At 53.7% G+C, this 24,142-nt stretch overlaps 3 protein-coding genes across 8 annotated transcripts; 2 read left to right on the top strand and 1 right to left on the bottom strand.

The window, feature by feature from the left end:
* Positions 1 to 551: 551 nt before the first annotated feature.
* On the top strand, positions 552 to 17,370 carry LOXL3 (lysyl oxidase like 3). Its single transcript, XM_036334024.1, has 14 exons — positions 552 to 682; positions 2,252 to 2,576; positions 4,147 to 4,310; positions 4,910 to 5,124; positions 13,947 to 14,166; positions 14,399 to 14,579; positions 14,718 to 14,872; positions 15,103 to 15,270; positions 15,403 to 15,565; positions 15,762 to 16,005; positions 16,105 to 16,220; positions 16,304 to 16,440; positions 16,531 to 16,642; positions 16,822 to 17,370. The coding sequence occupies exons 2-14, from the start codon at positions 2,264 to 2,266 to the stop codon at positions 16,893 to 16,895; spliced, it is 2,262 nt and encodes a 753-aa protein (XP_036189917.1). The 5' UTR covers positions 552 to 682; positions 2,252 to 2,263; the 3' UTR covers positions 16,896 to 17,370.
* Positions 17,324 to 20,841, bottom strand: HTRA2 (HtrA serine peptidase 2). Of its 2 annotated transcripts, XM_036334028.1 has the most exons (8): positions 20,203 to 20,841; positions 19,898 to 20,102; positions 19,617 to 19,811; positions 19,201 to 19,233; positions 18,857 to 18,962; positions 18,668 to 18,737; positions 17,788 to 17,883; positions 17,324 to 17,682 (listed from the first exon to the last, which is right to left on the bottom strand). In XM_036334028.1, exons 1-8 carry the CDS (start codon positions 20,700 to 20,702, stop codon positions 17,517 to 17,519), a joined length of 1,371 nt encoding a protein of 456 aa, XP_036189921.1. In that variant the 5' UTR covers positions 20,703 to 20,841; the 3' UTR covers positions 17,324 to 17,516. The 2 variants fall into 2 exon arrangements, with proteins under 2 accessions (XP_036189921.1, XP_036189922.1); XM_036334029.1 differs by lacking the exon at positions 19,201 to 19,233.
* Positions 20,842 to 20,935: 94 nt separating this feature from the next.
* Positions 20,936 to 24,002, top strand: AUP1 (AUP1 lipid droplet regulating VLDL assembly factor). Of its 5 annotated transcripts, XM_036334030.1 has the most exons (12): positions 20,939 to 21,127; positions 21,208 to 21,345; positions 21,424 to 21,574; positions 21,772 to 21,956; positions 22,211 to 22,283; positions 22,378 to 22,451; positions 22,665 to 22,731; positions 22,833 to 22,935; positions 23,067 to 23,186; positions 23,298 to 23,413; positions 23,599 to 23,717; positions 23,828 to 24,002. In XM_036334030.1, exons 1-12 carry the CDS (start codon positions 21,078 to 21,080, stop codon positions 23,862 to 23,864), a joined length of 1,233 nt encoding a protein of 410 aa, XP_036189923.1. In that variant the 5' UTR covers positions 20,939 to 21,077; the 3' UTR covers positions 23,865 to 24,002. The 5 variants fall into 5 exon arrangements, with proteins under 5 accessions (XP_036189926.1, XP_036189924.1, XP_036189927.1 ...); XM_036334033.1 differs by lacking the exon at positions 23,067 to 23,186 and having other exon boundaries at positions 20,936 to 21,127; XM_036334031.1 differs by lacking the exon at positions 23,828 to 24,002 and having other exon boundaries at positions 20,936 to 21,127; positions 23,537 to 23,679.
* The last annotated feature ends 140 nt before the right edge of the window (positions 24,003 to 24,142 follow it).

A 24,142-nucleotide genomic window follows, 5' to 3' on the forward strand; every position in this document is an offset into this window, starting at 1 on the left:
ACCAAGAGAAACCTCGCGGTTTCGGCAGGAGGGCTCTGGCGCCCGGGCTTGGGCATGATGTCATATGCTCAACGTGACGTAGGAGTGAAGGCTGTGACATCACCTGGAAAATGCCGACCGGCACCCTGGGGGCCCGGAGGGGCCGCGTGGGCCCTCTTAGCCTCAGTTCCCCCTACCAGACCCGCCCCCAGCCTGGCAGTTTACGCTCCACGGAGCCGGGGACCTGGAGGAAGGGCTGGGGACCGGAAGGCTTCCCGAAGCCCGGAGCTGAGCCGCGGGCTCCCGCCGCCACAGGGGCCGCCTCCTGGGCCGCTCCACAGCCCCGTGGCCTCTTGCGTGTCTGGATCCCTGACCGCAGCTGCCCGGCCTCCAGCCCGAGGAAAAAGAAAGCTTCATTGAGCCGGCCCGGAGGGGCGGGACAGGGGTGGGGAGGTGGAGCAACAGTGGCCAGCTAGCTCCACCGGGGAGGGGAGGACCTAGAGGAGGGACCTGGCCCGGGAGGAATTCAGGGAGAGGGCGGAATGTGGGAGGGCTCAAGGGGACGTGGGAGGGACAAAACGAGAGGGGGGAGAGGGCGGGGGTCCAGTCTCCCCTGGCCGAGCACTTTTTTGGGGAAGTCCTAGGACTGATCTCCAGGACCAGGACTCTTCTCCCAGCGTCTAGGGCCCTCGCTCAGCCCAAGGTAAGGGGGTCACGCTGCCGGCAGGAGGAAGGGGAGTTGCGGATGGAGATGATGGTGGAGGGTCCAGGGCAAAGGGGTAATGCGGACTGGAGTCCCAGGGGAAGCCAACCAGCTGGAGGTTTTATTATTATTGTCAAAGAGTAAGAGAAGATTGGAGAGAGGAGGCAGATATTCGGGGGCGGGGGAGAGAGGGAGGGGGCAGGGTTTTCCAAATAGGGCAGCTGGGAGGGTCCTAAGGCTGGGGAAACCTCTGTGAGGCCCTACCCCTGGGCCCCCACGCCTAACTGTCCCCAGAAAAAAAAAATGCTGTCCTGTTGGGTCGTTTGTCTGAGTCTGGGGAAGCATGTTGGGCGCCCCCAGCCCCTCCCCTGCGCAGTACGGGAGCTGTTCTCAGCCCAGACAGAGGGAAGGCCTTGGCTGAGAAGATGAATGGTGCCCCCGCCTCCGGTTGCCCGGTGACAGTGGTGGGGGTGGCGATGTTGGCAGGAGACTTGGACAACCCCACTCCAGCCCCCCACCCCACCCAGCTTGAGGCCTGGTCCTCCTGGGCCCCTTGACCCGGCAGGGCACTTGAGAGCCTGTGTGCTGGGTAGGGAGTGCAGTGGGGTCTCCGTGGACTCCAGCTTCTGCCCGCTCGGCCTCAGAATCTGCCCAGATAGGACTCTGGGCTTGGCCTCAATTCACGGGACCCTAGATCCGAGGACCTCCTAGGCCCCCCCTCGCCTGCTTCTCTCTCCGTAGCTGTCTGTCCCCTGTCTGACTGGCTGAACGGGTCATCTGGGTCCCGCCAGCCTCTGCTTCTCAGCTCCTGTCAGTCCCTCTCCTCCTCACCTGTTGCCCGCCTCTCAGCCACTCCCCAATCCTCTTTGCCTGGCTGTCTCCCCATATCTCTCTCTCTCTCTCTCTCTCTCTCTCTCTCTCTCTCTCTCTCTCTCTCGGCACCCTTTCATTCCCATAATTTCCCTTCCTCTCACATCCTGTCTGTCTGGGTCTTCCTCTTTGTGTCTCTTGCTCGGTCTCTATCTCTTTATTTCGATAGACTCTTGGTCTCTAATCATTGATTTTGATCTCTGGGTCTCTTATATTGTGAGTGGGTAATGAAGGTGATAATTATAAAACTAGGGGAGGTCGATGTGACACATTAACAACTAATAGGGAGAGTTCTACTCTACAAAAAGAGAGCCAGTCTCTCTCCCCCTCTCCCCCCCCCCTTCTGTTTCCATTTCCCTCTCCCCCTCTCTCGCTCTCCCCCTCTCGCTCTCCCCCTCTCTTCCTTTCCTCCTCTCTCCCTCTCCCCCTTTCTCCCTCTCCCCTTCTCTCCCTCCCCCCAATCTGATTCTCTCAGTCTCCTTGACTCTGTGTTTCAGCCCCTGTGTAGTGTGTGTTTCTCCCTCACTATCTTAGTTCCTGTTGTTCTCTCCCCCTGTGTTTCTGTCTCTGGTCTTGCTAAGTGTCTCCTTTCCTCTCTTGACCTCTCTCTCTCTCAGACCTGGACCTGCCTCAATCTCAGTCTCTCTCTCTCTCTCTCTCTCTCTCTCTCTCTCTCTCTCTCTCCCCCCCCCCCCCCAGGCCTTCTCTGCCATGCGACCTGTCAGTGTCTGGCGGTGGAGCCCGTGGGGACTGCTGCTGTGCCTGCTGTGCAGCTCATGCCTGGGATCTCCATCCCCATCCACGGCCCCCGAGAAGAGGGCTGGAAGCCAGGGGCTGCGGTTCCGGCTGGCTGGCTTCCCCAGGAAGCCCTTCGAAGGCCGAGTGGAGATACAGAGAGCTGGCGAATGGGGCACCATCTGTGATGATGACTTCACGCTACAGGCAGCCCATGTCCTCTGCCGGGAGCTGGGCTTCACAGAGGCCACAGGCTGGACCCACAGCGCCAAATACGGCCCTGGAACAGGTGAGCGCCAGGTGTAGCCTCGGTATTGCCCAAGTGTGGCCTCTGTGCAGGGAGAGAACAACAGGATGGCACAGCCACAGGACCACAGGACACTGAGAATAAATAGTCAGGTTAAGCCATGAGTGACAAACCAGCCAACATAGTCACTTCTCAGAGCTGTGTGATCTTACGCTGATCAGTGCCTTCTCTGAGCCTCTGATGTCCCATGAGCAACAAGACTAGATGATACCTAAGTTCCTTTCAAAGTATGATTCTCCAAAGCCATGTATGAGTGCAGCCCTGATCAAGTGAGCCCTGTACGGTTCAAGTACGGTTGCTTTGCGGGAAGCTGAGAGCAGGTAAATGATGTCTGGATGTCCCCAAGCCAGTCAGGATCCTAGATCCTGCAGCTGACAAAGTCACGTTATAGGCCAGAGCTGAAACCAAGCTGGAATTGACTAGGGCAAGTATGAATGTTTAGGAGCAATTCCAACTGAGGCCTGGGGGTGCTTGCACTGTATGAGCCCACAGTTGGAGTGATAGAAGCTGGTGCAGTCTGCAGCTGATACCCCAATTCCCACCATCCAGGCCACTTCTGGAATAAAGTGTCACTTGTAAGTGCCACATTTTAAGAGAGGTGGTAGAAAATAGAAATATTTTCAGAGGATAGCTGCCCAGATGTGGAAGATTTGAAGCCAACTTTCAAGGATTAGTCGCTGAAGAAACCAGGGATTTCTGATCTGAAGGAAAAACTTGGATAGCAGCTACATGACGGATGTCTTCAAATATGAGGACAGTCATGTGGCTGCGGGATTTTTTTGGATGGCATCAAAGGACTGAATCAGACCTGGTAGGGGAAAGTCATAAAGAATCACAAGGACTGTGTAATGGCTCCGGCCGCCTGGGCGGGCAGGAGGTCTGTGTCCCAGCAGAAGCTGGGAAGTCCTGTCAGAATAGGCATCAAGGATCCCTACACAATGGCTGGGACAGACAACCTTTGAGGGGCCGCCCAATTCTGAGAGGAAAGCAGCGACACTCAGTTCAGTGCGGTCCGGGCAGAGAACAGAACAAGGGGCAATGGGGAAGCACAGACAGGGCGGGCACATGGGAGGCTCAGGTGAAAGTCTCAGATTTCCAAGTCTTGCCAATGGCTCGAACTCCTTAGCCTCCGTGGGCTACATGGTCTCAGGCAAGTTACTTAACTTTTCTGAACCCCCCATTGATTTTTTAATATGAAGTGGTGATAATACTTCTGGCCGCTCTGTTCTAAGCATGGTCATGTATGTACACACCATGGCAGCGTGCCTAACACAACAGGTACTTGGTTAACTCTAGCTGTCGTTGAGTGGGTAAGAACCAAGCAGAATTTCAAGGTTGACCCTTGGTTTTTTATTCATCAAATTCCTGAGTATCCCCAGACCACCACCAGCCCTCCATCAATCCTATGCCTCTTTTTTTTATTGCCTCCAAGGTCCCCTGTCCCTTCCCCACCCATTATCTTATCAGAAAAAATGGGATCATTATAGCCAAGAGTGAGGCCTCCATGTGCGCTCTCCCCACACTTCTCTGTCCCCTATCTCTCCCTCCACAGGCCGCATCTGGCTGGACAACCTGAGCTGCAGTGGGACCGAGCGGAGTGTGGCCGAATGCACCTCGAGGGGCTGGGGGAACAGTGACTGCACCCACGATGAGGATGCTGGGGTCATCTGCAAGGACCAGCGCCTCCCTGGCTTCTCCGACTCCAATGTCATCGAGGTCTGCAGTTCACACACACACACACACACACACACACACACACACCCCAGCCAGGTTGGCCAGACAGGGCGGGCTGTGGGGTGTTATGTGTGGTTAAAGGAGACACTAGAAGGTAGGGGGTTCCATAGGCCCCATGGGGTAGTTTGGGTTGTTAGGAGCAGGAGGTGGGGGCTGGTGTGGGTGGGGCCAGGGGTAGAGCTCCTGGATGTAAGTTCCAGATTTGTTCCAGCGTTAAACCGTTAAACCCGGCAGGAACCTCTCCAACCTCCTCCCTGTCCCCAGGGAGACCTGTGCTCTCCTAGAACATCTCACTCCTTACTTGCCCCTCCTTCAATGCCACTTCCTCATGAAGTGCTCCTCCTGCTCCTGCGGGTGCTCCTTCCTCAGCTCCTCAGCACCCTTGGGGCACGGCACAGCACCGCATGTCCGTTCACCCCACACACCCCTCCATACCCACTGCGGGAGGCATGGCACCTCTCTCAGCTCCTGCTCCCCGTTGGGTCTGCAGGAAGCACACTCGGTCGGGGTTCCTTCAAGGTGGCAGGACATGTGAAAGGTGCTACTGGGGTGCCTTCCTCTGCTTGTGGTCCCATCCTCAGGTAGAGCATCACCTGCAAGTGGAGGAGGTGCGGCTCCAGCCAGCCGTTGGGCGGGGCCGGCGGCCCCTGCCCGTGACCGAGGGGCTGGTGGAAGTCCGGCTTCCCAGCGGCTGGTCCAGAGTGTGTGACCAAGGCTGGAGCGCCCACAACAGCCACGTGGTCTGCGGGATGCTGGGCTTCCCCGGCGAAAAGAGGGTCAACACGGCTTTCTACAGGTGAAGGGATGGGGGCGCCGGGGAGCAGGCTGGGGGGAGGGTGCTCCTTGAAGAAAGGGGTTTGAGAGACGGGGTCCTGGGATAGTGGGGCGGGGGGGGCGTTGGGAGGCTGGAGAGTGAGGGGTACTGTGGGACAGCGGAGGGCTCCCCCGGCCGCGCTGCCGTCCGAAGCCGGGCGGGGCGAGCGGCGGCGGGCGGCGCGTCGGTGCCGTGACGCCAGCGGAGGGCGGGCGGAGTCCCCGCCCCGGGCCCCAGGCCACGCCCCGCGCCCCAGGCCACGCCCCGCGCCCCAGGCCACGCCCCGCAGCCGCGGTGCCGGCGGGCAGGGCCTCCGCGCCGGCGCGGCCGGGATCCCGGTCTGAGTTCAGGGAGGGCGAGGGCGCGCCCTGCCGAGGTGGCGCCGCGCGTGTGCAGCGCGGGGAGCCCGAGGCCTGGAACTGCCCGGCGTCGCCCGCGGGGCAGGGCGGCGTGTCCCCGCCTCGGGGCCCAGCCCGGAGGCCGCGGGAGAGGGCAGTCCCGGCCCGAGCCCCGAGGCCTCCCAGGAATGTTCGCCAGCAGGTTCCGCGGCGGAGGCGCCAAGCTCTCCACCTGTCGGAGAGCCGCTTCCGAAAAACGAGTCGAATCGCACTGGCGACCGGCTCGATGTTTGCAGCCACTCGCTTCCCTGGTGCATCTAACTTGAGAAATTCAAGAAATTTGGAAACCTTTGTGCTCTCTTCGGCAGCACATACACTACAACTGGAAATCTTTAGTCTCTATAATCTGCTTTTGCAGGCTAATGCTTCTTTTCTTCACCTTTCCTTAGACCGGTTTTGCAGAAAGAACTCTTGACATCTATAGGCGACCTTCCTCTGGGCACACGACCTCCGACGTGGTCTGACACGTCAGAGGAGGGACACGTGGAAATGCTCGGCTTCCATTAAAGCCGGCCTAGGTTTTGCATTGCCTTTCTGTTGAGGCAGCAGCCCACGGCGCGTACTGAACGTGTCACCACAACTCAGGCCTTCCCTTATCTCTGCTCCTGACAGAGCAGCCTGTCTGAACCTCCATCTGTGCTGAGTGTACCCTGTAAGTTTGTTACATCACTTTAAAACCGTTTTAAAAGTCATGGTGACCGCGTAGATTATCTGGAATCTTGACATTACATTCCCTGTGTCATCCCTCCCAGCTTCCTCTGGTAGACAGACATTAGCTAGGCCTCTGGCTCCATCAGAGCGACTGTGAGAAGAGTTGAAATGTTTAAAACCAACGCCTGACTCTTCTTAATGAAAGTTCCCTCCAGGTGTACATCAAGCCGTTAATCATTAGTTGTGAAATGTTTGTCCAAACAATTTGGAACAAACTGAACACTACAATGATGTAACATTTCACCATCTTCTCTCTAGTGAAATCGCGGGAAATTTTGTTAGTTTTTGCTAAAATCCAGGTACCTTATGTTCACCATTCTCCAGCCTTCTGATTTAGAAATCGTTCAAAAAAGAAAATCCTGGTGGTTTGAGCTCATTTTCCCTGAAAGCCCTTTAGGTCTCTAAGGATTACCCTAGTTTTTCCTCAATGTTCACACACTTTCTATTTCATAACTTACTCTAGAATATTATTTATCTGTAGGTTGAGGAATCCTTTTTGAAAGTCAGTACATGATCCAACCTCCAGTCTTTTCCATTCTTGCTCAAATTTTCCTGCCTCGGCTCTGAGACACATCTGGAAGTTCTTTCATTCCCCAAAAATATACTTTATCTGCACTAGTGACACAACTGTTGTAAAACATCTATATGCTGTGCTCCTCTACTATTATTATCTATCTTGGGGCTGTATTTCTTTCTCTGTGTTTATTCTTTGTCTTTCCTAATTCAAAACCAGGTTCTGAAAGATGAGTATGAGTTAAATAGCAGGCATTTCAAGTGAAAAGGGTAGCATGAACAAAGGTGTAGAGATTTGTTCATTCAGTATTATTTACTGAGTGCCTACTGTGTGCCAGGGGCTGTTGGGATTCAACATTGAACAAAACAGACAAAAATCCCTGATCTCATGGACTACAGAAGAATTGGAAAATAAGTAACATTACAAAATGTTAGAATGGCAAAAGGTGTGATCATTAAAAATAAAGCAGGGAAAGGGTTACAAAGTGGTAGTGGGACAGCAGTTTTAAATAGAGCGGTCAATAAAGTCCTCTTTGGAAAAGGCATTATTTGAGAAAAGATTTTAAGGAGGTAAGAGCACAAGCTATGCAGATATCCAGACCAGCGTTTTCAGGAATAGGGATCATAAATGAAAAAATCCTGGGAGTGTGTACTGGGGCAGGGGAGCATTCTTGGCATGCTCCAGGAGGCCCCTGGGGCTGGAACCGAGTGCACAAGGAAGAAAATTATAGATGTGATAGAGAAGAAGGTAGTGAAAGAATTTAGGAGGCTTTCACTTTTACTCCGTGTAAGGTAAGGTTTGGCACAGAAGTGTAACATCTGACTTCCATTTTTAAAGATTACTTTCTGCTTAATTAAGAATAGACTGTGTGCCCTGACTGGTTTGGCTCAGTGAATAGAGCGTCGGCCTGCGGACTGAAGGGTCCCGGGTTTGATTCCAGTCAAAGGCATGTACCTTGGTTGCAGGCACATCCCCGGTAGGGGGTATGCAGGAGGCAGCTGATGGATGCTTCTCTCTCATCGATGTTTCTAACTCTCTTTCCCTCTCCCTTCTTCTCTGTAAAAAATCAATAAAATATATTTAAAAAAAAAAAAAGAATAGACTGTGAGGGATACAGTAGAATAAACGAGGCAGAGTGACTGGTTCTCAACCTTCTGGCCCTTTAAATACAGTTCCTCATGTGTGACCCAACCATAAAATTATTTTCATTGCTACTTCATAACTGTAATGTTGCTACTGTTATGAATCATAATATAAATATCTGACATGCAAGATGGTCTTAGGTGACCCCTGTGAAAGGGTCGTTTGACCGCCAAAGGGGTCGCGACCCACAGGTTGAGAACCGCTGAGTTAGGAGGTTATAGTCTCCTCAAAGTCAAGTGAAGAAAGTGAACCAGTGAACATGATGAAAAAATTATCAAGTTCTGTCTATAGTTGAAGGTGAAACCAATACGATTTGATGAACTCGATGTGATGTGAGAAAGAGTGGAATTAAGGATCATTCCCAGGTTTTTGGCGTAAGCTAAGTATGGAGTTGACCTCAGTTGATAAGGAACACAGTGGGTGGAGCGTGAGGGAAAGGGTTATATATAACTTTTTATCGGATCTGTTACATGTGAAGTTCTTTAAGGCATTGAAATGGTGAGGCTGAGTAGGCAATTGGGTATATGACTCTAGAGTTCAACTGAATGAAAGTATTTTAAATCCTGAAACTGGACAACATCAAAAAGGGAGTGAGTGTTAAAAAAAAAAAAAAAAAAAAAGAGGTCCAAGGACTGACTCTTGAGAACTTTAAACAGTATGAGGTCAGGAAGATAAGGTGAAATGCAAACAGTGAGGTGGATAGAAAGAAAACCAGATGCGATGCGTATGGTGGCCTGGAAGCCAAGTGCTTCGAGGAAGGGAGAGTGACCACTTGAGTCAGTGCTGCAGATGGTTCTAAAAACATAAGGACTGAGCAGCAAACACTGGACTTAACACTGGGAAAGTCATTGTTAATCACTCAGTTGTTACAGTATCACAGTGCTTGTGTTCAGTTCACCCTTTTTTACTTAATCATGTCCCCAAAGCCATTCACATAACTTTTATTACAGTATATTGTTGTAACTGTTCTATTTTATTATTGTTAATCTCTTACTGTATCTTATTTATAAATTAAACTTGTTTAATATATATTTTTATTGATTTCAGAGAGGAAGGGAGAGGGAGAGAGAGATAGAAATATCAATGATGAGAAAGAATATTGATCGGCTGCCTCCTGCATACCCCCTATTGTGGATTGAGCCCAGCCCGCAACCCAGGCATGTGCCCTTGACTAAAATCAAACCCAGGATCCTTCAGTATGCAGGCCAACACTCTATTCACTGAGCCAAACCAGATAGGGCTATAAATTAAACTTTATTGTAGGTAGGTATGTATGCATAGGGAAAATAGTATATATAGGGTACAGTACTATCCATAGTTTCAGGCATCCATTGGGGGTCTTAGAATGTATCCCCTGTGGCTGAGGGGAAACTACTGTATTTCTAAATTTCTAGATAATACGATGTCTTTCTGAGTACTACTCTGGAGTTCAAGATGCTCTCTCTGAGTCACTGGCCAAAGGAAGTGCCAAGTACATTTTATTTTAGACATGTTTGAGAAAAAGACATTTGGAGAAAACGTTTCAGACTATACTTATATGATGAAAGGTTCTAAACTCTTAGCAATGTCTCAAGAAAGAGACCTGAGAGCTACTGCAGACCCTTGGCTAGCAATGCTGGACATATGAGATGTTTTGGCAAAAACACCAACTAAGTACATCCTCAGGGAGAAGCCAGGGCAGGAAATACTAACCCGCTTCAGCCTTATTTAGAATCTATATTAAAATCTTAGTGCCTCTGCACACTGTGTACTATATCCAAATATGACTCCTCAAGAGACACAGCAAAGCCCTACCTGGTTTGGCTCAGTGGATAGAGCATCAGCCTGCAGACTGAAGGGTCCGGGTTTGATTCTGGTCAAGGGCACATGCCGGGTTGCGGGCTTGACCCCCAGTGGGGAGTGTGCAGAAGGCAGCCGATCAGTGATTCTCTCTCTCATTGATGTTTCTATCTCTCTCCCCCTCTCCCTTCCTCTCTGAAATAAATAAGAATTTCTTTTAAAAAAAAAGAGAGACACAGCAGAGCAGAACATGTTGAAAGAAATGATAACTAAGATAATAACAGGGAATGTCATAAACTTATAAGAACAGACAAACATAGTTGCCTTCATTCATACATAGTTGGACGGACAAAGAGGGGAGGAATTAAAGTCTTTGATATCAAAGGGAGAATGAGAGGAGAAACAGACCTACTTTCCTGACATTGGACTTAAGGCAACCTTTTGAAGAATAAAATAGATCAAATATTTAGGCCAATTAAAAAGAAATAAGGTTTTAGAATTCACTTCCCTAGAAGTAAGTTTGGGAGATGAGCTGAGTTTGTGAATGACAAAAGCATGTGGGATTTAACGTGGGCAGGAAAGGGCTGTCATCCTAAGCAGCCTGGCCTCATATTCCCTGTCAAACCAACTTAACGTCCTCAGATATCCCTACCTCAGTCCTTAATCCTGGTTCACTAGCCTCAGGCCTGGAAATGCCAGAAACCAGAGAGCATCCAAGAATAAAAAGACAGTCCTCCTCCCTAGATGTGACCAGGCCAGTTCTCTTTCCTCACCTGGTCAGTCTGGCAAGCCTAACAGTCCTAACACCTTTCTACTTCCACCCTTTCCCTTAGCCCTCCCTCAGGTTTAGATCAGCCAAGACTTCTTATCCCCCATCTACCTTAACCTAATGTCTGTGGGTCTTGGTATAGGGGCTCAATCAGTCCTGAGTCCATGTCCTTCACTGCTGCTCACCCACCTGGTCATGTGCCTATGAAGCCAAGCAGCTGGGAAGGGTAGAGCCTTGCATATATCTGATGCTCTTAACATCCTGCCATCAGGAACCCTTTGATTCTTGGAAAAGAAACCTTGCCCCTGGTCCCAGATGCACCAGCCTCTCCCACTTGGTCTAGCCTGATCTTGACTCTGCTATTGTCTTATCCTCACAGAAAGTTGAGGAAGCGAGCGGCCAAAGCCTCGGCCCGACGCCCCAAGCCCCTTGGCAGGTAATGGGGCGAGAGCCCTGGGACCTCCTGCCGCCTCGGTGGCCCAGGAGGTGGATGGATGGAAGGCAGCCTATCCATGTCCATCCCCAAACCCAAACGGATGAATTAGGCTATGACTGGGGGTGGGGCAAGGAGGGAGGCAGTCATGGGAATGGGCAAGCTTTGACCTTAGGAAGCACAAGGAGGAATAACGTAGGAATGAATGGCTGAGGGAAAGCCTCCTCATCCTTTTCCCGCAAATAGCTGAGCCACCCGCATGCTTTCTCACCTTCCCCCAATCTTTACCTCCCTTAATTCACCCACATTCCCATTCTCTCTTCTGCCTTAACTTTCCTCTTATCTCCTCCCCTCCCCCACCTGGACTGACATCCATTCGATTTCTCCTCGCTGTTGCTGAATCCAGAGAGCAGCATGAGATCCTGAGATACAGTTCGGTGGCACACTGGGCCACCTTCACGCCACCCCTTTCCCACACTCTGCATAAGGGGTTCTTCCCAGAAACAAACAAACAAAATCACCCTCTGCCTTTCCTGGGCCATGTACCTAACCACTACTTCCACTAACTTATTTCTCCTTTTTTCAGACCAATCACCAAGCGTAAAGTCAAACCCAAACCCCGAGTGGGCAGGGGGCCAATCAAGAGGTAAATAAAGGTCAGGCTGGGCGGACAGGCGAGGGACTGCCTAGTGGTGAGCCCTGTGATTGGGCTTTGGTCAGGAAGGGGTCCAAGAGAGCCCTCCACCGCGCGGGGGAGGAGCAGCAGCAGCTGATACAGACCCCCTTCCAGATGATTCACTGAAAGGGAAAGTAAGGCTGGTCCTTATGGTGGTCCCTGGGGAATTATGCTCGTCACGGGATCTGTGGAAAGCTCTATAGGAGTTCATCCACTGACTGCCCTTGCTCCACATGCTCCTTTACTCCCTCAGTGAATTCTCGCAGAAACTCTGGCACGTTTGTCCTTCAGATGCCAATGCTTGCCTCTCCCCTAAGAAGTTGTGTGAGGGATCAGTGTTCCCATCCTACCTTTGTTTGATTCATTTTTTAAAATATATTTTTATTGATTGCAGAGAGGAAGGGAGAGAGAGATGGAAACATCAATGATGAGAGAGAATCATTGATAGGCTGCCTCCTGCACGCCCCTACTGGGGATCAAGCCCACAACCCAGGCATGTGCCCTGACTGGGAATCAAACCTGTGACCCCCTGGTTCATAGGTGGATGCTCAACCACTGAGCCACACTGGCCGGGCTTGATTCATTTTTTTAAAGAAAGTGCTACTGACCTGGATGTAAGACTCAGTGTTCCCTCTAGAACCTTTACCAAGGATGGAGTCCTCTGTGGCCCCATTGACACAATTAGGCTCCCAGTTCCCTAATTTTCCTCCTGGGTTTCTTGAGGGAGTGGAAAAGTTCCAAGCCGTGATTACATCTCACTAGGCTTCCAAAGGCCATTTGCACACACAAAGTCTCCCTGATAACTTCTTCGGCAGTGGCTGAGGTACAGAGAATCCATCCCTTTCTATTGTGCCCTCCTCTCTTCGGTGCAATCTGAGATCACCCACTGGTCTCTTGGGACCCTTCATTCTCCAGCTCCTCCCTCTGGTGGCTTCAGAGGGTGTACTTGTGGTGCTTTCTGGCTTTGGGTCATCTTTGCCCGGCATAACCACACTCTAGCCCTCCCTGACCCCTCATTGAAGTGCACATTGCCATGTTTACTTTGATAGTTGTGGGAAAGGGGGAGGAGGGAGTTCAGAAGAGAGGTGTCTTTTTCCTGTGATGGCCTCTTTGACTTTTGTTTTCAGCCAAACAGGACTTTGGGAGAGTACCTGATCTCTTTGAGCTTCAGAAGCCACTTATCCTGAGCTTCCAAAGGTATTCTGTCGAGTCTGCAGGCTTCCTTTGCTGTGTTTATAACCGTTTCCTCCTCTGTGTCTTTAGCCAATGTCTTCAAATTGTCATGTTTCTTCCTTCCTCTGACATCAAGTGATGAGGCACATTACTGTGATAATTCACTGTCAAACCAGCCTCACAGGCCCACTCTACTAGTACCAGGCCTCAGCTGGTTCCCTTCCCCTCTGGGCCCGAACCAGCCGTCCTGGGAAGAATGTACTTCTGTTGTCACATGCCCAGGTGCAATCTCTTATTTCATTAGCGTCAATAAATAAATCCCCTCATTCTCTCAAGCATCTCTCCGCAGTCTTCCAAATTTTAACATCCCTGGTTTAGTCCCATTGTCCTGCTCTGGTGGCTATGGAACACTCTTTCTAATAGGTTTAAATTGCAAAAGCACAGACTGCCTCATTAAAGACTCACAGCCCGCTCAAGTCTGGGGATGGGGATGTCTTTACCATTGTTCACATTCACTCTCCTTCTCTGGCCATGTGGACCCTCTAACTCTTGTTTGTCTTGCATTTATACATCATCACTACATATGCCAGCTCCAGTCTTCCGTGTGCCCACCATCTGGTCTGTTCTTCCCATAACTGCCTGTCATACTCTGGCCTATAGAGCCTCTGGCCTGAAAGTCCCTCTGGCCTCTACGGACCCATTTAGAGCCGATACTCACTTGTTTGCATTCTGACTCATCTAGTGAGTCCCGTCTCAGCACAATAGAAGGATCTGCTCACTCTGGCTGTTCAGGCTTTCTGTTCACGTCGACTGCCCCTCCTGCCCATCTCTTCCCACTGGGAAGTCCTAGCTTCCCATTCTCTTTGCACAGCAGCCTCAGCCTCAGCCTCCGTTAGGCTCAGCAGCCTGCAACCATTTGGAACAAGGTCTCTGTCAGGCAAGTCAAGACTAGCCGCCCTCCCGTAGGGTTCTTCTGCTGCAGAAGGTCCCCTAAAGACCCTCTGTCTGGGTACCCGGGCCCTTTCAGCCTGGAAATTGCCACTCCCTTGGCCCTGTGGAGGGCAGCATTGCAGAGACGATGGGAAGAAGAGGGGTAAAGTGGTCGTGAAAAGTGAGGGGATGGTGGCGGCATGGGATGGGAGGAGGGTTGTGAGCAAAGCGGCAGGAGCATTGTCTTACCCTACTGCTCCCCACTCCCGTCCCCACAGGCTGCTGGCCCAGCGGCAGCAACACTCCTTTGGTCTGCATGGGGTGGCGTGCGTGGGCACGGAGGCCCACCTCTCCCTCTGTTCCTTGGAGTTCTATCGTGCCAATGACACCGCCAGGTGCCCTGGGGGTGCCCCTGTGGTGGTGAGCTGTGTGCCAGGTCCTCTCTATGCAGCCTCCAACGGCCAGAAGAAGCAACAGCAGTTGAAACTTCAGGAGGAGGTTTGTGAGACACTGACCATGACCTTTCCCGACCCAGGTGGAGAACGCCCCTAGCCTGGCCACCCATGACTAAGCACAGCCCTGACCTTTAAGGACAGAGAGGAACCTCCCCGCGGGTGGGCCACCTGAGACCATCGCCCCATCCCTTCCACCGTTCCTCTCCAGCTCTGCTCAGCCCTCTCTGTGCTGATGTTCCCACTCACTGCCACTGGACTGTCTCTCTTCTCTATAGGCCCGAGTGCGTCTGAAGGGTGGGGCCCGCCCCGGAGAGGGCCGGGTGGAAGTCCTGAAGGCTGGCACGTGGGGCACAGTCTGTGACCGCAAGTGGGACCTACAGGCGGCCAGCGTGGTGTGTCGGGAGCTGGGCTTTGGGACCGCTCGAGAGGCTCTCAGTGGTGCCCGCATGGGGCAGGGTGAGGGGGATGAAGGTGGGAGGGAAGGGGAAGGAAGAGGTACACACTCCTGGGGGAGTGTAATCCTTGGGGAGGAGACCCCTGGACAATGAAAGCCCAATTACAACCTCTTGATGTTGGTTTGGCCTTTGACCCTAGGCATGGGTGCCATCCACTTGAGTGAAGTCCGGTGCTCTGGACAGGAACCCACCCTCTGGAAGTGCCCTCACAAGAACATCACAGCTGAGGACTGTTCCCATGGCCAGGACGCTGGAGTCCGATGCAACCTGCCCTACACTGGGGTAGAGACCAGGGTCAGTCATACTTTCCCCCTTGGTTCAGGTGCCTCGCATCCTATCCAGTCGTTGTCATGCTCTCAAGTGTGACCACTGGCCTAGGCCCCTGCAATACTGCAGCTCCCACCTGACACCATCGCTGTTCACCCTTTACATGCCTCTGAATCACCCTTCAGCCACATGCCTGCTACAGACTCCCACTACCCCACCCCAAAAGCTTCCCCAGCTCTTCTATTCTGTCACTACAGATCCGACTCAGTGGGGGCCGCAGCCGACATGAAGGGCGAGTTGAGGTGCAAATAGGGGGGCCTGGGCCCCTTCGCTGGGGCCTCATCTGTGGGGATGACTGGGGGACACTGGAGGCCATGGTGGTCTGTAGGCAACTCGGACTGGGCTATGCCAACCATGGTCTGCAGGTGAGTAGCAAGGAGGGGAACCAAGACTATTGCCTCCAAAGCCTGTGTTTGGGGCCGAGGACCGTGGAAATGAGTCCTTTGGCCCAGGAGGCTGGAGGGTGGGGCCTCACAAACACCTACGTATATCCCCAGGAGACCTGGTACTGGGACTCAGGGAATGTAACAGAGGTGGTGATGAGTGGAGTGCGCTGCACTGGGACTGAGCTGTCCCTGGATCAATGTGCTCATCATGGCACCCACATCACCTGCAAGAGGACAGGGACCCGTTTCACTGCTGGAGTCATCTGTTCGGAGAGTGAGTGGAGAGCCAGCCAGGGAAGGGAGATTCTGGGCCACCCCTTTTGGAGAAAGAGGTCTTTAATCTGGAGGGATACTCCTTCCCTGTGGAAAACCAGCCTCGCATACATCCAGCGGTGGGGGGAGGAAGCACCCCCATCTGTCCTCGCCCTTCAGCGGTGACTTCTAACACTCCCCTTCCTTCCTGGGCGCAGCCGCATCAGATCTGCTGCTGCACTCGGCGCTGGTGCAGGAGACCGCCTACATCGAGGACCGACCCCTGCACATGCTGTACTGCGCTGCCGAAGAGAACTGTCTGTCCCGCTCGGCCCGCTCGGCCAACTGGCCTTACGGCCACCGCCGTCTACTCCGATTCTCCTCCCAGATTCACAACCTGGGAAGAGCTGACTTCAGGCCCAAGGCTGGGCGCCACTCCTGGGTGTGGCACGAGTGTCATGGGTGAGAGGGTCAAGTAGAAGGGCAAAGCCACTGGGGATAGAGTGAACCTGCTGGGCGCAGGGAAGGAAACAGGGGTTCCCTTGTCTCTTGTCCCCACAGGCATTACCACAGTATGGACATCTTCACTCACTACGATATCCTGACCCCCAATGGCACCAAGGTGGCCGAGGGCCACAAAGCTAGTTTCTGTCTCGAAGACACCGAGTGTCAGGAGGGTGAGTGGTGCCTAGAATGAGCTACAGTATCTCCATCCCATAAGCTTGCCTCACACTGACATATGCCATGCCAACCCCTTCAGATGTCTCCAAGAGGTATGAGTGTGCCAACTTTGGAGAGCAGGGCATCACTGTGGGTTGCTGGGATCTTTACCGACATGACATTGACTGTCAGTGGATTGACATCACAGATGTGAAGCCAGGAAACTACATTCTACAGGTGCCTGGGGTCTGAGATTTCCAGCTGGCGAGGGGGCGCAGTGTTTATTCAAGACAACTTAGAATTATGTTGCCTTTCTCCCACTCATAGGTGGTCATCAACCCCAATTATGAAGTAGCAGAGACTGACTTCACCAACAATGCAATGAAATGTAACTGCAAATATGATGGACATCGCATCTGGGTGCACAACTGCCACATTGGTATTTGGTGGGAAAAGCAGCCCGGGAAGACGGGATGGGAGGGAAAGCCCTTCATTCTCTTCTCCCTAAGTTGTTTCTGTCTTCCCACCCACCTCTGGATCTCCCAGCCTCTTCATTTCCCCCCACCCTTCCCCACAAAGGGTCTGTTTTCCTGCCCAACCCACCCATTCACTTCACAGGCGATGCCTTCAGTGAAGAGGCCAATAAGAGGTTCGAGCGCTACCCTGGCCAGACCAGCAACCAGATCATCTAAGGTGCCAACACCCACCTCTTCAAACCACCACTGGCCCCTAATGGCAGGGGTCTGAGGCTGCCATTACCTCAGGAGCTTAAAAGGAACCCCGGATGTCAGCAGGCCCACTGCAATCATCCAGTGTGTACTAAGGATGTGGAACTGTCAAGCATAAGTTATCAACCTCCTTCCAAGGCCAGTGGTCCGGATCTGTGGCCAAGCATGGAGGATCCTGGCTCTCAGGCCCAGCACGGAGCTGAACTCGAGACAAAGAGCAGCACCTGATAACTGGCCAGAACAAGAGACGGCAGCAGCTCGTTTTCTCGAATAGCGAGGTCAGGACGGTCAGCTCCAGTATATCCTCTCAGTTCAGGGGAAATACAGCTTTACCTCGAGCCTTTTTATGGGGGAAAAGATCAGTGCCCCCTTCTTCATTTTTGACTATAACATGTTGCTAGGTATAATTTTATTTTATATAAAAAATGTTTTTGTGATTCCTCAGAGCCCAGGGATTGGTGCTGGTGGTTGGAGGGACCGGCCCCCCGCTGGCTCCTTTAATCCTATGTCCAGGTGCCCTCAGAGCCTAGGCCAGGAAAGCAAGGTGGAAATCAGAGCAGGAGCCCCATTCTCTTGTTGATCCATTCATTCTGTGATTTCAGGGGTCACATATAAAGTCAATGTTTCCGGTCCCCGCCGGATCCGCACTGCCAGCTGGGATTGGGTTCGAACAGCTTCATAAATATCTTCAGCATTTTGTACCACCTGCTCCCCAATGGCCAAGATCACATCACCTGGCCGCAGACCAGCCCTAAGGCAAAGGATGGGCAGAGAGAAAGAAGGGAGCAGATAGTCCAGTTCAAGGGCACATGCACACCTTACCCATCCCCACCGCACAGTGCAGTCTCTCCCTCACCGGTGTGCAGGGGAATCCAGGATGACTTTATGGATGAGCACACCGTGTTGAACATCAGGAAAGCTTGGTTCTCGAAGCTGTAGTTCAGCAAGGATGCTGAAAGGACACAAACCATGCTGGTAACCACTGGGAGGTACTCTCAAGCCCATTTGAGGTTCACCTTAAATTTCTCAATACACTGGCGATTGTATGGACAGGGAATGAACTACGTACTCCAGATACAAAGGCAATTTACTTTCTGCCTTCTACTAGCTAGGAAATGGAACATTATAGAAAAGATACCTAATTCCATGTAACACATAATGTTAAGTCAATAGCACTAATCTCATTCTAGAATCCTAAGAGAAGCTTTAAGGGAGTAGAATTTAAGCTGAGCCTAGAGCACTGGTTCTCAACCTTGGCTGCACATTAGAATCACCTGGGAATCTTTTTAAAATCCTGATTTCTGGGCCTCATCCTCCATTCTAGGCCCAGAAATCAGGATTTTAAAAAGATTCCCAGGTGATTCTAATGTGCAGCCAAGGTTGAGAACCACTGGCCTAAAGGGATAGATAGGCCTGATATTTAAGTATATAAAACAAGAACAACATGAATAAAGACCTGGAGTAGGAAATCAGGTTGACTGGAACAGAATATATTCACGTAGGAAACCAGGTCTGAAAAATGGCCCCTAAACACTAAATTAACAGACTGTCAATCAAAGAAGTAATGGGATGAAATCAATCTGGTGGCAGTTGTGCAAAACGGAGTGGGGTGAAAAGTCAAGAGAACAGCTGTTCTGGTATCTCCAGGTCTGAAGTAATTCACTATAGATAAAGACAATTGAGAATAAAGCTCAAAAGAAATTCCATTTGCCCACCAATGTAGGTGGTCCTCATACCTGGGAGTCAGGGTCAACATCATCACCCCAATGTAGCGGCGCTGGGACCCACTGGTTCCAAACCAGGAATCTGTGATAAAAAGACAAATGAGCCTCACCTAGCTACATCCTTCCTTCCCCTCTCCAACAAGGCCCAATGAACGCCCCACCCACCACCTAAAGGACCCTCCCCACCCAAGCCAGGCTTACTCTTCTTTTCCCCACGATGTAGAAACTCTCGAAGGCGATCAGAAGGGATGGCAAAGGAGATGCCAGCTGTGACCTTCATGGTATTCACTCCGATCACCTCCCCATCCTGCAGGGACAGAGCCCACTATTCCTTAGCCCAAACCAATAGTGGGAGATGGGGGTACCTGAACAAGAAGAATAGCAGGGAGTGTTGGGGAGGTAGGGAGATCTGGTTGGATTCTGGACAACAGCTAGCAAGGGATTGTTCAGAAACTTGACCAAACCTCACTGAATTGGGGAAAAACCCACCCGTCTCCACACTGACCTGAGGCAGGGATTCCTGGAAAGAAGAATGTCCCACTCACCAGGTTAACCAGGGGACCTCCAGAATTTCCGAACTGCAGGACAAGGAGAAAATATGGAAGAGATCCAGGGACTCTATGCCTGGGGGCATACCAGGATGTAGGCCTTTTTTCTCCAAATTATCTCCTTTCCCAGCCCTTGAACAGGGGCCACATTTTTGTAGCCCAACTTCGATATACAGGGGCGGGCAAAAGTAGCTTTATAGTTGTAATACAATAAGTAATAATAACACAATAATAAGTAATAATACAAGGATAAACTGTGTTTCGTGTACTCGCAACTGTAGATACTTTTGCCCAGCCCTTGACAGGCTCGTCCACCATCTATCACACTTGGTGCCTGCACCACACAGCCTCACCCCTTCTCCCAGCCTAGATCGCCAACCCCTTCCCCTTCCTCGCCCCCCATCAGTACGCACATCAATGGCTGCATCAGTCTGGATGTATTCCACATTGTTTTGGGGGAGGCCCAGTTCTTTGGCCGGACGCTGAACCGAGCTGACAATGCCGGACGTGATCGTGTTCTGCAGAGCAAAGGGGCTTCCCATGGCCACCACAAACTCCCCTTGCCGGACATCAGCGGAGCGTCCCAGGGGCAGCGTGGGGAGAGGCTCCTAGAGAGAATGGGTCAAAGGGGCCCGTCACCTGGGGGTGCCGGCAAACGCACAGCCCCGAGCGGACCCGCCGGCCCGGCCCCCACCTTGGTCTGGATCCTCAGCGTGGCGATGTCGGCCACCGGATCCACGGCTGTGACCGTGGCTTCGTAGGTGTCGCCGCTGGGCAGCCTCACACGAACGCGGCGCCGATCAGCCACCACGTGGGCATTGGTCACGATGAGTCCGTCCGCAGCCACCACGAATCCTGAGCCGTTCGAGATGGGGACTTCGCGGCCGGAAAAGGGGTGTCTGGAACGGGGGGAAGCGCGGGTGTGAGGAGGACGGACTCCTCCGGCTCGCCCGCCCTCTAGCCCGCGACTCCGGTGCCGCTGGTCTACCCCGCCGTTACCGGCCCAGGATCTCGATATAAACGACCGCAGGTGCGGTCTTCTCCACCACGTCGGCGATGAAGTTGTACTGGCTCCGGGGAGAGGTGGGCGGCGGGCGAAGGACAGCGGCCAAGACGGACGGGGGACCCCGCCCCCCGCCCCACAGCAACAGGAGCACTGCCCCCCCAGCGCCCAGGGCCACAGCCAGCCACGTGCGCGGAGGGGACCCAGGGGTCCCTGAGCCCTCCCGGGTCTGAGGATCCGGGGCCCCCGCAGTCAGCCGTGCTCGGGAATCCGAAGTCCCCGGCGTCAGACACGTTCGTGGTCCAGGGACCCCCACAGAGAACCGGGCCCGGAGACTGGGGGTCCCATAAGTCACTCGGGCCCGAGGGGTTCCTGACGTCAGCAGGGCCCGGAGGTCAGGGGTCAACAGGGGCGCCTTCCCCCAGCGAAATCCCCCCAAAGCCCGCCATCCCCGAAGGCTCCAGCCTGCACCCCGCCCCGCCCTCAGTGCAGCCATCAGCTCCGCCTCGGCGGCCTCCTCGCCCGCCCTACACAGAGGCGGCGCCCGGGACGTGAGCAGGTGACCGCGGGGCGCGGGGCACGCCGGTACCTGAAGTCCTGCAGAGGCGCACCCGGCCCTGGATTCCGGGAGGCCGGCTCCGCCCCCGCCCCGAGAATGTTGGGAATTGTAGTCCCTGCGGCACGCGAGCGCTGGGGCGGCCCCAGGGCCCGCGAGGCATGCTGGGGCGGCTAGCCCTTCCGGGGCGCAGGAGGATTTCGGGTCCTGGCACCCAGGGCCGACGCCCGGAGACTCCGCCTTCCCAGGAGCCCCTGCGGCGGGTCGCGAAGATGGCGGCGGCGGCGGCGGCCGGACACCCCTAAAGCAACCGCGATGGACCCTCCCCAAGCGCCGGGGCCGGAGCGACTCTTTGACTCGCACCGGTAAGAACGCCTGCGGGGAGACACCGGCGCCCGCACTCCCTCGGCCCTCGGCGCCCGATCATCCCGCCTCTCGCCCCCAGGCTCCCGGGTGACGGCTTCCTGCTCCTCGCGCTGCTGCTCTACGCGCCCGTCGGGTTCTGCCTCCTCGTCCTGCGCCTCTTCCTTGGGATCCACGTCTTCCTAGTCAGCTGCGCGCTGCCGGACAGCGTCCTTCGCAGGTTCCGACCCGGGCGCTCGGGGAGGGTCTGGGCCGGGTTCGGCCCGAGCAGTGCCGTCACGATCGCCTGCGCCCGCAGGTTCGTGGTGCGGACCATGTGTGCGGTGCTGGGGCTCGTGGCCCGGCAGGAGGACCCGGGACTCCGCGATCACCGCGTCCGGGTCCTCATTTCCAACCACGTGACGCCTTTCGATCACAACATAGTCAACCTGCTCACCAGCTGCAGCACCGTGAGTGGGGCGAAGCCAGAACTCCCGGGGCAGTGCCCGGGGGCCCAGCGCCAGGCCACCCTCTGCCCGCCCGGTGTTGCCTGGGACGCCACCAGATACTGAGCCGCACCCCGAACCCCGTTTCTCCCCCCGACCCCCATTTGTCAGTTTTGTCACTCCACAACATTCTTCTTGCCTTCTCTCTTCCCTGTTCCCAGCCTCTACTCAATAGCCCCCCCAGCTTTGTGTGCTGGTCTCGGGGCTTCCTGGAGATGGATGGGCGGGGGGAGTTGGTGGAGTCACTCAAGAGATTCTGTGCTTCCACGAGGCTTCCCCCAACCCCTCTGCTGCTCTTCCCCGAGGAAGAGGCCACCAATGGCCGGGAGGGGCTCCTGCGCTTCAGGTGGGTGAGCACAGGTATTGGCCTCCACATGCCTTGGTAGTCAAGCTTGAGGGCCCTTGGGTTTTCACGACCTTCTTCAGCCCTAACCCCCTCCATTCTTCGTTCATTTCCTTCCTGTCCACTTTTGGCTCTTACCCCCGAGTCCCGTTAGTCCCCATGTATCCAGTGGGCAGTGTGACAGTTCCTGTTTTGAGTCAGGTATGAGCTGCCGCCTGGGCTGGCTGGAGTCCCATTCTGTTCTCTCTTCCTTCCAGTTCCTGGCCATTTTCTATCCAGGATGTGGTACAGCCTCTTACCCTTCGAGTCCAGAGACCCCTAGTCTCTGTGGTGAGTGCATGTTGCATAGGGAATCCTTGGGGCGTGGGGGAGAGTTTCCCACTCCCGGCCCTGACTTAGATCTCACTTCGTGCCTTCCTCTCAGACGGTGTCAGATGCCTCCTGGGTGTCAGAACTGTTGTGGTCACTTTTTGTCCCTTTCACGGTGTACCAAGTAAGGTATTGTCCTCATTTTTTGGTGGCTGGGAAAAGTTCACCTCAAGGTCAAGAAAGTAGTTGCCTCTGCCCTGTCCACTTGCAGATCTTTTAATAGCAAGGTTCCACCAGAGGGGCATACAAAGAATTTACTCTCTCCCCGCCCTCACCACCACTATCCCATGAAAAGAGGTATCAGCAGGTGCCCCCAACATGGCCCTGGATTGTTTTTTGCAGGTGGCTCCGTCCTGTTCATCGCCAGCTGGGGGAGGGGAATGAGGAGTTCGCCCTGCGTGTACAGCAGGTGGTAGGGTACACAGGCAGGGTGGAGGCGGGGTCTTTCCTCAGGTGGAGAGGGACGAAGGCTTGAGACCTTGACACTCCCAACCTTCCGATTCTCCCTAGCTGGTGGCCAAAGAACTGGGCCAGACAGGGACACGACTCACCCCCGCAGACAAAGCAGAGCACATGAAGCGACAAAGACATGCCAGATTGCACCCCCAGTCAGGTGTGTGGTCTCTGTACACCGAGCTTTTTGTTTTCCTTCAGCTCATTGTGATGTCCTCCCTCTTCCTGTGCCCGTCAGTCTTTCCTTCCTCCCCATCTCCACTCACCGTATTTTGGATTTCTTTTTTGCAGCCCAGTCTTCTTTTCCCCCCTCCCCTGGCCCTTCTCCTGATGTGCAGCTGGCAACTCTGGCTCAAAGAGTCAAGGAGGTTTTACCCCATGTGCCACTGGGCGTCATCCAGAGAGATCTCGGTATGGGAAAGGGTAGCCCCACACAGGAAAACACAGAGAGGAAAAGTGGGTGAAAAGGGGGAAAGGTGAGCAGGGAAACAGGCCCCTTCTCCTCTCTTCCCTTCTCCCCAGCCAGGACTGGATGTGTAGACTTGACCATCACCAATTTACTTGAGGGAGCTGTAGCTTTCATACCTGAAGACATCACTGAGGGGACCCAGGCCCTTCCCACAGCCTCTGCCCCCAAGGTGAGACCCAGGAAATGGTCAGACCCAAGACCTGGGGTGGGTGGGGCAGTCTGCATACTCCCTTTCCCTGATGTCTCTGTTTTGATCCTGAGACCCTAGCACAGTGCCTCTCTTGCAAAGTAGGCATTCGATGCAGGTTTAATGATGATGACTCCGCAAGCCCTCTGACATTGTGATCACCTCAGTTCCCCAGCTCTGGCCCGGTGACCCCTCAGCCCACAGCCCTAACATTTGCCAAGTCCTCCTGGGCCCGGCAAGAAAGCCTACAGGAGCGCAAGCAAGCACTATATGAATATGCAAGAAGGTGAGGGGCTTAGAGAATAATGGGTAGGAAGGGGCAGGTTGAAGAAGGGAGCTAATTATGGAGTTAATATGGCAAAGCCCACACGATGTCTCCCCCCCTGTGTCCCACAGGAGATTCACAGAAAGACAGGCCCAGGAGGCTGACTGAGCACAGGATGGCACCCAGAGCCGCAGGACGGAGCCTGGGGGCAGCCCTCACCCAACTCAACAGGCCGGATGGGTGGGTGGTAGAAAGGGAGAGATGGCTCCCCCCCAGTATCACATTAAATTCAGGGCTTTCACTCAAGGTCTCTGTTGCCTCTCTGGGTCTAAAAAGCATCCTGAACAGGTTCCTTTTTCCTCGTGTGGGTGGAACGGGGATGAGGTCTTCTTTGTAGGTTTGTGGGGGGTGGTCAGAATGGAACTGTCTGAAATCGCCTCCTCATG

Source organism: Myotis myotis, unplaced genomic scaffold, assembly GCF_014108235.1.
Source record: "Myotis myotis isolate mMyoMyo1 unplaced genomic scaffold, mMyoMyo1.p scaffold_m19_p_14, whole genome shotgun sequence".
NCBI classification, from domain to species: Eukaryota; Metazoa; Chordata; class Mammalia; order Chiroptera; family Vespertilionidae; genus Myotis; species Myotis myotis.

What these genes read in the sequence shown, in the direction of transcription:
- LOXL3 (XM_036334024.1), top strand. Translation starts at nt 2,264, where the DNA reads ATGCGACCTGTCAGTGTCTGGCGGTGGAGCCCGTGGGGACTGCTGCTG. An exon ending in AGACACCGAGTGTCAGGAGG is followed by an intron (nt 16,221 to 16,303) that starts GTGAGTGGTGCC and finishes CAACCCCTTCAG; the next exon opens with ATGTCTCCAAGAGGTATGAG. An exon ending in CAGGAAACTACATTCTACAG is followed by an intron (nt 16,441 to 16,530) that starts GTGCCTGGGGTC and finishes TCCCACTCATAG; the next exon opens with GTGGTCATCAACCCCAATTA.
- HTRA2 (XM_036334028.1), bottom strand. Translation starts at nt 20,702, where the DNA reads ATGGCTGCACTGAGGGCGGGGCGGGGTGCAGGCTGGAGCCTTCGGGGA. An exon ending in TATATCGAGATCCTGGGCCG is followed by an intron (nt 20,103 to 20,202) that starts GTAACGGCGGGG and finishes CCCCCGTTCCAG; the next exon opens with ACACCCCTTTTCCGGCCGCG. An exon ending in GAGGTCCCCTGGTTAACCTG is followed by an intron (nt 18,963 to 19,200) that starts GTGAGTGGGACA and finishes CTGTCCCTGCAG; the next exon opens with GATGGGGAGGTGATCGGAGT.
- AUP1 (XM_036334030.1), top strand. Translation starts at nt 21,078, where the DNA reads ATGGACCCTCCCCAAGCGCCGGGGCCGGAGCGACTCTTTGACTCGCAC. An exon ending in GAGGGGCTCCTGCGCTTCAG is followed by an intron (nt 21,957 to 22,210) that starts GTGGGTGAGCAC and finishes TCTTCCTTCCAG; the next exon opens with TTCCTGGCCATTTTCTATCC. An exon ending in AGAGACCCCTAGTCTCTGTG is followed by an intron (nt 22,284 to 22,377) that starts GTGAGTGCATGT and finishes CCTTCCTCTCAG; the next exon opens with ACGGTGTCAGATGCCTCCTG.